Source organism: Diospyros lotus, chromosome 12, assembly GCF_014633365.1.
Source record: "Diospyros lotus cultivar Yz01 chromosome 12, ASM1463336v1, whole genome shotgun sequence".
Classification (NCBI taxonomy): Eukaryota; Viridiplantae; Streptophyta; class Magnoliopsida; order Ericales; family Ebenaceae; genus Diospyros; species Diospyros lotus.
Window position 1 is genome coordinate 7,652,303 of NC_068349.1, and position 12,494 is coordinate 7,664,796.

A 12,494-nucleotide genomic window follows, 5' to 3' on the forward strand; every position below is an offset into this window, starting at 1 on the left:
ATCATTGGCAATAACCAAATATGGGGAGAGAAGAAATTGAGAAAAATATAAAATAAAATCATAGATGATTGAGAGAAAAATAACGGTGACTTATGGTTGTAATATCTATTTAATTATTACAATGTTATTAATGTTGCCACTCTTTTGCATTTATCAAGTTTGGTTTGCCATCATGACACCGCCCGACTTCATCTATCACCATCATCATCATCAAAAATTGATAATTGATTGCTTCTTTGATTTATTCTTTATTACATGGAAACCTCAATCGTTTTTGGCAGTTTTAGAATCTCTTTGATTGAAATTAATAATCAATAATCAAAAACACTTGTAATACACTACTTCAATTATCACGATTATGTTAAAATAAAAAAACCATTGATCATTGATGCAATGGGGTTATATTCCATTAATAGTCATGATACTAGTTGTTGTGTTCTTAGGAATAAGAGAGATTGAGATATTTCGAGATTTCATCATCATCAACAAAGATCATTGTCGTCGTCGAGAAAAAGGACTATACAAATAAATAAATAAAATGGAAAAAGACAATGAAAGAGAAATAGGGTGTACAAAGGAAAGCGAAATAAAAATATTGTTTGTATAAGGGTAAAATGGTCAATTTGTATACTTTGTAAACTATAAGGAAAGTCAAAATTAGTTTCAAAATTTTAAAATTTTAAAATACTTGGAAAACATGATTCACAAGCAATGGGTAGGCCCAAATGCCCATAAACCAAGCTCATACAATTTGCTCGATAGGTACACTGGGAGTAGAAGACAATAATGAGAAGGCCCAATTAACCTCCAAGTGTTTAGTGTTAACTCATTAGCTTACCATTGAGATATAAATTATTAGGGCATGTACTAAAATGGATCACATACTTGGTTTGAAGACTAAATTGTTTTCTTCTTTTTAAATGACAATTTTATTGTATTTTTTAATTTAAAGTACAATTAGATATTCTATTTCAAAAATATCAAATAACCCACTATACTTTTAAACCCGTGACAAAATAAATTTGAAATATGGATAAAAATGACCCCAATAATCCAAAACACAAGCCCCACGCTATTATGATTCACAATTGCATTTATAGTGTCATTTGTGATCAAATAACCATACCTTATTCAAATTGAACATAATAATTTTTAGTGGCATATGTGTGAATAATTGATCTTAGATAAAATTTGATATATATGACACCACACATTCAAGAAATATAGCAAATACAAATTTTGATGATCTTAAAAATATCCTCAAAATAATAAGTAATGTATGATTCTATGTAAAAGTGCTTTTAAGTGTTATGGAGAGTTTGAAAATGGTAAATACACAAACGATACAAAAAAATTATAGTGGTTCAACATTTTTCAACTTATATCCATAATTCTAACATCTAGCTAGAGATTTTAAAATCAACTAAATAAGATTTGGATTGCAAACTATAATCTAATACAATTATTATCTGTCCTACTAGTATATTAGTATTTCTCGCTAAAAAACTCTTACAATGAAAAATGAGAAACGCAACTCCTACCACAATAATCTCAAAATGATATACTATTACAACAAAAGTAAAAAGATTTTACAAAATAAGAACAAGTCTCGAAGACTAAAATAATGAAACAATGAAGTTCAAAAGGAATATGAAAATACGATAATTAAAGTGTACAAACCAACTACTTCAAGAGCTATTTAGATCTTCAAAATGACTTGTATTTATAACCTTAAATGACCTCGGCAAATTTGTAGCCATTTGAATATCAAAATGGAAAAAAGTCAGCACAAATGCAAGAATATAGTTATTTTTTGTTAGTAATTTTTCAAACATGAACTCTATTGAATTTTTTAAAAAGCAATCGACTACTTTTTTAGATTCGATAGTTGATTGTTTAATTTTGAAACATTAATTTAAAAAATAATGAACTAAAATGAATTGATAGTTTTTATTAAATTTTAATATTCAATAATGCTCGTGCATCTTTTTTAGAGCCATATTCTATTCGTATTAAACATTTTAAGTATTGTTTATTGATTTGAAAAACATATTCAAAACCATTTCATTAACTTAAAAGGTTTCGTGTCTAGACTTTAAGTCTAAATAATTTAATTTAATATAATTTAAATAATATTTATTAAAGTTTTGTGTTAAGAGACTTATCATCCAAATCAAACCAACAATTAAAACTTCAACTTGAGTATGATTTTGGCAATTAGGATTTGATTGGGATATAGGTAACTCTATTGTCATAATATAAATGCCTTTTGATGACATGTTAATAATATCGCTATAAAGGCTAATGTGGTCTAAAATTTGAAATTTGGAGAGCTTATTTGGCCCTTAGGATAAAGTACATAAATTAATTTGGTATTTTCCACTAAATTATTTATCATTTAAAAGTGATAAAATTGGTTAAAATTTCATAGATGGGACGGGGAGACATTAGCAATCTCCCCAACAGGCAAAGCGACCGCGTATCTCTCTTTCTCTGTCGCTCGCTCTCGAAGCTGCAAGAACACACGGTCCACATGGCCATGTGCTCGGCTTAACCAGCTGGGTTTCATTCAAAATTTCTACCATTTCTTTAATGATTCCCCCGTCGGCATTCGTTTACACGTTTACAATACAGACATTCGCCTTCACTGCCTTCTGGCTTCTGCAGACCAGAGAGAATCCAGACAAAATCCATTACGCAAGCTACCCTCACCATTTCTGAAACACAAATCTGATTCTTGTTCTTCTTTTTGTTTCGAGAGCTTCTTCGTTTGGGGTGAATTGGGTTGTTCGGGAGGTCAGATGTGAAAGCCCCAAAAATGGTGGGCATTTTCTCCCGATTTTCCAGCAACAGGAACGGCCACCGCCGATCCCAAAGTGCACTTGTAAGGTTTTCCATTTCAATTTTCTCCGGCGTTTCTTCAGTTGGTCGCTCTGTCTCCAGATATGTGCTGTTTATTTTTGTGCTCTATTTTCTCCAGTCGATTGCTTTGTTTGCTGATCTGGATGTCTACTGTCTATGGCTGTACCTGTATGCGTTCTCCTTTGCTTGCCTATGGAATAATTGCATTTTCGTTGTGTATTATTATCTATGCAATTTACATCCATACACACGCACGCGTATATTAGTAAACATCTATAGATGGTGTATCCTATCAGGTCGTTAAATTTGATGATTGTAGGTGCAGGTAAGGCATGTTTTGATTTGGGTTTTAGTTGGGGTTGAGGACTTCTTTGAGACACTAGGCCTTCGTCATTGGTCCCAGAGAAGATGGGTTTGGTTTGGTCTTTTCTTAGGTATTGGGAGCACTGTTTTGAAAACAGTACCAGACCAGCCGGTTCAACCGGTTGATCCGGTTCAATTCCTACCAAGGCCAGTTCTTGAAGAACTGGGCGGATGAATCGGCAATTTCACGGGGATAATTGCTCTTCATCTTCAGCTATAAAACCTCGGACTTGTTGGTGGAGGCGAAAGGCATGAGGTTGGTGTCCAGGAGGTGAGCTTGCCGATGGGGTGGCGGCAAGGACGTTGCAAAAGTTGTGGGGGGGGGGGGGGGGGGGGGAGAGAGACTGTTATGTCACAAGGAGAAAGCAAGGTTGGGCTCTTACTCTTAGATATCCAATGGTTATGGCTACCATCTTCTATAGAAGATGTTGGATCTTCAAATGAATTTGAACACACCAAATCTTTATCCTTCTCGTAAAATTCACAAGCTTCACAGCAAAGCTTCTGTTTTGCAAAGGTTTTTTTAGGGAACTAAATCCCTTGGCCCATGTTTGGCCACAAAGGAAGGTTTCTAGAAGCTTTGTCTATTCTCCAGCTGTCTAACACTTCACAGCACACACAATATATATGTATGTACATGTATATATATTTTATGCTTTGTTGTGGTATAATTGTCTAATATATTTGATTATTTATTTCTCCAACACCTTCACATCATGCAAATATATTTTTGTACTTCTTTGCTGTGCATAGTTGGCTTATGTATTTGGTTAGTTTTAGATTATTTCCATACAACACTTTGAAGTTTGAATGTATATATATTTCATTTTTTTAGATTGAAATATGATTTTTATAGTTAACATTTGATGTACGTTTAGAAAACTGAACTGGGGTATTGAATCGAAAAGAAAAGGGGAGAGCTTCAAGAATCAATAGTTGGATCGGGGTTGAATCAAGGTGTATTTTGATCAAATAAATAAATATATAATAATTAAAACTATAATCTAAAAATAAATAAAATTAAAATTCATCACACAATTCTATAATATACTTCAAAGTTTGGGTAAATTGGCACAAACAAACACATGCAATCTGAAAAATGTGTTAAAATTATTGCTCTGAAAATTGGACCAGACTAACCAGTTCAACCAAGAAAACTAGGAACCGGCTACCAGACTGGTTTGGTTTCTACCAAAAAATCGGTTGGCAAAAAAAGGGCCAATTCTTGAAGAACCGAACCAGTTTTCTAAACATGCTTCAAATATTAAATACAAAAAACTAAATTTCAATCTAAAAAATTAAAAGGCACATTCAAAACGTTGTACGAAATAATTAACCTCAAAAAGATCAAATATATAAGCCAAATATACGCCACAACAAGGTATTAAATTACAGATAGCATTTCCATTAAACTATATGTGTATGTGTGATGTGATGTGATGTGAAGGTGTTGGAGAAATAAATAAAGCTTCTAGAAACCTTTGTGTCTAAACGTGAGCCAAGGGATTTTGCTTTTTGAATCCTAATGAAGCTTTGTGAAAACCAAGGAATTTAGCTTCCTAATTAGGAAGCTGTACAAAAACCGAAGATTTGGTGTGTTCATTTTATTTGAAAACCTAAGGAAACTTTGCATATTGAATGATAGGAATGAAGTTCTGGCATGCGTGTTCATTTTCATTTGGAGATTTGGTGTATTCTATAGAGCGTGACAACCAAAGCTGCCATATATCTGAGAGCCCGCCACTGTTTTCCCTTGTGACATCACACATCTCGCCCTCTTTAAATTTATGATGTCATTGCCAACGCCCTTGTCATTGACTTGACTTGGACGCCAACCTCATGCCTCCTCCCTCCGCCCTTGTCATTGGTGCAATTTACCCTAATTGAATTCTTAGTTTTTTGTTTGACTTGTAATGAATAATTCTTTTTTGAACGGGTTTGATGGTTGGACGTATTGTTAAGCATAATAATGATTTTAACAATGACGACTTGTGTGTTGTGTCAAGGAGGGCGAAATTACAAAAGGCAAGTAAGTGTGAAATTGAAATTTTATACCTCTCAGCCCATGTACTCAACATAAATATCACTTTCCTTTTGCTAAAGGCAAATGCGTGCTCATTCCTTTGTCTTCTAAGATTGTATCGTAATGCTCATCTTCTGGTTTTAACTGAACTATGATCCTTGATTGAGGCTTGGAGCAAGAGGAACCTTTAGCCAATGTCTTGCAGTTAGATTGTTGGGCTTGTAAGCCATTGGCCCACTTATTAATTTAAAATTAATATGGGTCCAGCCCATGCTTATAATAGTTGGATGGCTAGCATTGCAATTTTAGTTGGGCCTCCAATTTTGATGACGAAGCAGCAACCCAAAAGCAACAGAATTGAGTATATATATACGTAGGCGCTTGGACGGAACGAAGATTTTTAAGGAGAAGCCGCCAATCATGAGAATGGAGGATATCCTTTATTGTAAGGATTTGCATGATCTAATCATGCTCAATAGGATCACCCCAGATCACCCTCAATAGGATCACCCCAGATCACCCTCAATAGGATCATGCAAATCCTTACAATAAAGGATATCCTCCATTCTAGGCTTCCACCTTACCCAATTATGATTAGTGAGTCTAATCATAGCACTACCAACTGTATCCTCCATTTTAATCCACACAATTCAACTTGTGCTCTGATACCACTTTTAGGAAATTTTCGATACGCCAACACAAATATATTCTCTTCTTACCGTGTGATTAAAATAGGAATTCAAGACAATCACTACAAGCAATAAAATACCAGAATAAATAAAGTACCAATGCAATAACACCAAGAATTATTTAACGTCGTAAAACCCTCCAATGTGAAGGGAAAATCAACAGGGCAAACTAACAATTCCACTATCACAAAATAATAGAATACAATACTTTTCTTCTTTAGATTTTTGACCAAAATCAAGAGGTAATCCAGAAAACACCTTCAAGATAAATTCTTGGCAACCACAGATTTCATCATCTATGTAATGATAGATGGAACCCAAAATAACAGTAAAAGGAAATAAATGCTTCACCAAACAATCAATGAGAGGAAGCAGAAATTGAAGTAGAAAGGCACAAACTTCTTCCTCCAATAATCAAGCAGCGGCAGCCTTCCTCTTCCAATAATCAAGCAGCTGCAGCCTTCTCCTTCCTCAAATAAAATCAAGCAGCGGCCGCTTCTCCTTAAAAACCTCCGTTCCGTGCAAGCGCCTGTGTATATACATATTCAATTCTGTTGCTTTTGGGTTGCTGCTTCATCATCAAAACAATGCTTGCCATCCAACTATTATAAGCATGGGCTGGACCCATATTAATTTTAAATTAATAAGTGGGCCAATGGCTTGTAAGCCCAACAGGAAAATCCTCAGTTGATTAATCCCTTCTTGTTCATATTGTGGAGATATGACCTATCAACCCTTGGCCAAAGGATGTTCTTGGAATTATGTCTATTGCCTTACTAATATGCATGTTAAATTCAGTCCAAATTTTACTCTTGATCTGTTGACCCTTTGCTACAGAGTGATCTTGGAACAATGCTTGTCTCCTTATCTTAATTTCCTGCGAACCTTGGTTCAATTTCTACCTTCGATTATGTATGATAAGTTTTGGTGCTTGCATGCATTCACAAGGACACGATTTATTCTTAATGATTAATTTTTGTCTCTTATTAGTTATTATAATCTTTAACTTATTTAGTTGCTTTATTTTCTGAAGGAAGAGAGGGAAGTAGTACCCCCCAATTTAGAGGAAGGTGCTGCATCAGCCACCGGTCATGGGATTGAAGTTGCAGTAGAGTTTAAGCCACTTGAACACCCTGCTGAACCTCTTGACAATGATCGACCAATTCAGTGCCCACTACCTGAACCTTCAATTTTGAATGTAAGCTTCTACATGGTTTCGGGTAAATAGAATTTTATATCCATCTTCATGGATTTTGTGATGTAGATAATGTGGGACAGACAGACTGTATATGCATCACTTGTCTTTTTGAATTTAATGTTTTGTGTTTTTGGGCTTTGCTTTTGACTTTATGCATGGAGCTGCAGTTCCCTTTCTATGTAATAAACTCATAATCAGTATATTTTATGTTATCAAGCCAAAAAAATAAAAAAATCCCCGGGGGCTGGGGCAGGCTGGAGCCCTTTCAAAAGAAAACGGAGCTATCTTATTCTGTTGAAGTTAGCAATTGTGCATAGAGGAGTCATTTGGAAGTGGGAGGGGGTGTTATACTTGCAGGTTTATGTTTCTAACTAGGGTATAAATTCGCTGTAGTACTTCTGCATATGGTTTTCCCTGTATGACTGCATGTTTTCTCTTTATGATATCAGAAAAAAGTTTACATTCTTCTGCTTATTTAGTGTCTATGGCTTGTCATGCCCAAATATTATCTATTTTAGACCAACCTTAATCAACCATTCAACCTAGTTGTATATAAAATGTGGAAAGTAATCCTAGAAAAATGAGAAAGATATGATAGAAACCAAAGACAAGAATTGATTTTAGTGTGGTTTGTTATCTATTTCTTGGTTGCAACAGTAAGGTTCATTCTTTTTGATTGGAATGTCTTGTTTCTGAGTTATGGAATCAGCCTCCTTGCAAAAAAATAAAGAGAATGTTGTATACAAATATGACTCTGTTGAGCATGGAAAAGCAGAGAGCCGGACGTACAGTTGATGCCCTTTTGTTTTTGGCTTGTTATCTATTAGCAAGGAGTTGGCAAAAGCTCAACTTGTGCATCTGATAAGGCTATATTTTGTAGTTGAGGTGGAAGAAAGGAGAATCCAACACTATTTGCTGTAATGTTTGGAATATTTTTTTTCTTTTTTTTAGTACAAAATGCATTCAATCATCATTAAAACTTGAAGTGGATAATTAGATATGGCAATTACCTATCACCAAGGAGATGAAGGAACTGCAGAAGATAAATTTATATATTGAACTGAAGATAGAAAACAGACTCCTCTCTCTCTCTCTCATGCACTGGCAAGGAAATGGGAAAATCCTTTACAATTTTGTATAATGGAATTCTAAGTTTCCAGGTCCAGGGGGAAATGAAACATGTGTAAATATGGGATGCTCATTGATGTTCATATATTTGAATTATGTATGCATTGTCAACAATAAAGGTATCATATGTAGGATTTGTTTAAGGAGCAAGGGAACCATTTTGGGGAAGTTTATGTTAGTTATCTTTTTTTTAGGGGCTAAGTAATGCTATTTATCTCATACAATGGTTCTTTTACTCATGGATGCCCATCTTAAGTAAAAAACTTATGGCCTTAAGTATCACGTGGTACCCTGGATGATTACAGGAGCTGAGATTCACGAACCAATACCCAGAAGGATAAATTTGGAAGGATGCTCCAATAAACCTATTCCTTTGTTTCATTCTAAAGTAGCATTGATAGATGATCACTTACAATTTTTGTAATTGCTCCATTCAATCAACAGAGATCAATGATTGGCTAGTCATGCCCAGCATCCAGTGCTAATGCTTGACAAGAGAGTTCCGACAGTAGGTGGCTAGCCTGGATTTGTGATATAGTATTCAACTTTCTTACTAATGCAGTAAAGATTTGCTAAATATATTGCTGCAATAAGAAGAATTGGTAGATGATGGTTCTTGTAACATGTCTAGAGTAAACAAGTATAACATAAGAAATAAAATTACCCCTCTTGTGGCAGCTTAAGCTTTTAGATGATTTTGGTTGTTAGTAATATTACATGGCACACAAGTCCATGTTCTTTGGGACTGTTTGAGGGAATACTTTCCCAAATACTGATACTAATACATTCACAGCCAAAGTTACAGCAGGTTTATGCCATTTTTCTTTCGCTTATAGTTCAAATACTGATACATACTTATTTGTAAGGATGGACGAATTTGGAAGGAGCGAGCATCTGCAGGTGTACGAAGGCGGCCCGACTTGCCAGTTATGCAGCAGAGAACCCCCACTGAATCTGATGCGTCCCAGCCAAAACCATGGCCCCATACCAACCGCGGGATTCTACCATCTAGCAGTGCACCCGAACCTGATATCCTGAAATTTCTTGAAGAATATAACGCATCTGGGATATAGGCTTTCATAATTGTTGTATAAAAATCACAAACTTATATGACCTTTCTTTCCGGTTCCTCTACCGTCTCAGTCAGTTACTTGAAATTTGAAAATACATGTTTCCAAATGTACTATTGCGACACCGTATGAATGTACATCAACAGACAATTGAAACCTTTTGAATTTATCGATTAGCTGATGACACTGCAACAAGATTGAGTTTTTCATTTAATTTTTATATGGCACTAGGATTTCATTGATTGAGTTCTTTCAGGTTTCGTGGATTCAGTGAATCGATGTGATCCAGATTGTTGTCTTTCAGAGGTTTGATTGTTCAGGGAAATAACACAGCATAACTTTTCGTATAAATTTTGTTTCAGCCTGAACAATATACACATTCACAAGTACTTAATGCTGACAGAGTTCAACTGCTGCAGGTGGAAGGGCGATGGGTACACAAACCCGACAGTAGAATCCGACTGTCCAGACAGATGATTAGACGGGCAATTCGCGAACTTGGAATGGATGCTCGGCTGTTGGGTTGACGAGGTGCTTCCGAGGCCCGCGAAGGCTTCCATGGTTCATCCATGGCTTCCTCTGCCACACGCATTTCCGGTCCTGGCCATGCTTCTCTTCTGGTTCCGGGACTCCAGCAGCAACAGGAGCTGAATGCAGCAGCAGCAGTAGCAATTCGGAAGAGGCGAGGAGGAAGAGCAAAAGAGCAAGCGAGGTAAACAAGGCTCTTCCCCGTGCCATTTTAAGACACTTGTGTTTTAGGCCTTTGTGGTGGGGTTTGGACATATATAGAGGCTCTTGGGGGGTACATTTGCTTTGGGAATACTTACACTTTGGCCCCATCTACCATGATTCACTAATACTTTACCCCTAAACAAAAAGGTCTCCACACGTTACAGACAACTATTAATCCCAGGAATGAATAGAAAATAATCACGTGACACCCACTCAACTGACTAAGTGCTTTTTTTTTTTTTCCTGTTACAGCCATATCCAAAAAGTTATTTTTAGTTACTAATTCAACTGATGAACGTGATTTTGTTTATAGTCATAACCTATGGAAATGTCATAACAAAGTAAAATTAAATGAATCTAACTCAATCAAAATACTTAAAAGAGTCTCCATTTCAAAAGCTATAGAATCATATCAGAATTTCATACCCCAAAAACTATAGCACACAACTATATAATGAGATCTATTAATCTTGTTTTGCCATAAACTAAAAATAGACACCTAAGAAATACGAATAACCCAATGTAACAAGCTTAATCCGGTAAAAGTAATTCAAAGTAAGACTATATTATCCCACAATTAATAAGGAGCGTTTTAGGGTCAAGATATATTTTATAGTGCTTATAAGTGTTGGTCAAGTGTTCGACTCAAAAGACTTGATTCAAATCTAAACTGATATCAATCGTATTAAATATTTAATTTGGAAATTAAACCTAGGTCAAATTATTAGAAAAAATGATAGTCAAATTAAATAAATCCATCACTTTTATTTAAATTTTAGGTCTATCCTAACGAGATATATTTATATCTATTGATAACATTGAAGGTGGAATTATAATACACTATAATTATCCCTTTGCTTTGCTTACAAGTCGTATGAATATCATTGGACTGCAGACTCTGGCATGCCAAAAGGCTCACTCGCACAGGCTTGCTTGGTGGGGTTGGTGGTGCGCGTCCGCCATTGCCATGATTCTGCTAGACGACCAATTGAATGTATGCACTAATTGTGCGTGGATTTGCTTAAAGAACAATTATTGCAAACCAACCCCATTCCGAGCAAAGTAATATTAATATGTGAACCTGTCATTTCCATAAGATTTTGAGCTTAATTCTAATAATTGAACATTTAATATCCATCTCTCCACGTGAAGCCTGGAGCAGAGGGTTGGTAGGCCTTCGGCCATGGCTGTAACTTCTTGCCCAGCCCAGCCCAGCCTTGCCTTTGATTCTTCTTCTTTGCTTGATGACAAATGGGCTCAGCTTGAAGATTGGTTACTTTCTTCTGCAGTTACTTTTTCCTCTCTGATAGATTGAATTAACTCACTTGTGTTTAAACAAATTTGTTTGTTTGTTTGTTTTTTTAATTTTATTTTTTTGGTGTTTTAGGAGCACTAATTAAAGTTGTTTTTAGATGCATATAGTACCAATGGAGAAGTTGGTACTTTAATATTCCTGGGTGTGGGAGTGGTTGTTTGTTAGAACAAAGAGGGATTAGTTTGGCTCTAATATAAAAATTATTATTTTTATATATTTTACTTTTTTTTGCTATTTAGATATTAGAAATAAGAAAAATATTTTTTAACTATATAAAAATAAGAAAAAAATTGTAGTGACTTCTCAAGGTTTAGTGAAATAGTATCGATAATTCTTGTATTTTTAAAAATAGTGCATATCTCACTTGATATTAATATAGCGTGGAAATTAATTATTTTATTTTTATTTTTAATCTTTTCTTTTTTCTTGGGATTATTGTCCTTGCGTGGTTTTCTTGCCGCTTGTGTTTTTGATTTCGACAAAGGAGATAAATCGCAGGTTGAATCTTTACTTTACTGTGCAAGACAATGAATTGAACTCACGATCTACTGATGCGAATCTTAATTTATCGTAGTCCAATCATTTAATTGTGTTCTAGGGATACCTTCTTCTTTTTCTTATCCCTTAACAATGATGATTGGGTGATCGATCAAATATTCAATTATTACTAAATGGACTTATCTTCTTTATTATCTCTCTAATACATGGATGATATTTATATAATTAATTAATTATTTAAAATTTTCTTTTTAAATTACTTATAATTTTTTTTCTCATTTACAAATTAACCCATATATTATATATTTAAGAGCAATTTAAAAAAAATCAAATATTATATATTTTTTAATATTATAGTTTTTAAAATATTTTTTTATTTTTAATAATAATCACATTAGAGAGAAAAGGTATTGTATTTTGGAAAAAAAAATTAACAGTTATTTTTTTACGACAAGAAAAAATGTGACATGGTTAATAAAATCAATCGGTTTATGTTATTTTTAAAAATATATAAATAATTAATGTCATTTTACTAGACTTTAAAAATGCCTTGTGTTTAATTAAATATATAAAAATATATAATTCAACAATGTAGATACGACAAGTCCAAAGAGAG

At 34.4% G+C, this 12,494-nt stretch overlaps 1 protein-coding gene across 1 annotated transcript; it reads left to right on the forward strand.

Annotated features, from left to right (window-relative positions):
• The first annotated feature begins 2,454 nt into the window (after positions 1-2,454).
• Positions 2,455-10,277, forward strand: LOC127787180 (uncharacterized). The gene is made up of 3 exons (XM_052315087.1): positions 2,455-2,884; positions 6,971-7,135; positions 9,130-10,277. Exons 1-3 carry the CDS (start codon positions 2,819-2,821, stop codon positions 9,334-9,336), a joined length of 438 nt encoding a protein of 145 aa, XP_052171047.1. The 5' UTR covers positions 2,455-2,818; the 3' UTR covers positions 9,337-10,277.
• The last annotated feature ends 2,217 nt before the right edge of the window (positions 10,278-12,494 follow it).

What these genes read in the sequence shown, in the direction of transcription:
- LOC127787180 (XM_052315087.1), top strand. Translation starts at nt 2,819, where the DNA reads ATGGTGGGCATTTTCTCCCGATTTTCCAGCAACAGGAACGGCCACCGC. An exon ending in GCCGATCCCAAAGTGCACTT is followed by an intron (nt 2,885 to 6,970) that starts GTAAGGTTTTCC and finishes TATTTTCTGAAG; the next exon opens with GAAGAGAGGGAAGTAGTACC. An exon ending in CTGAACCTTCAATTTTGAAT is followed by an intron (nt 7,136 to 9,129) that starts GTAAGCTTCTAC and finishes CTTATTTGTAAG; the next exon opens with GATGGACGAATTTGGAAGGA.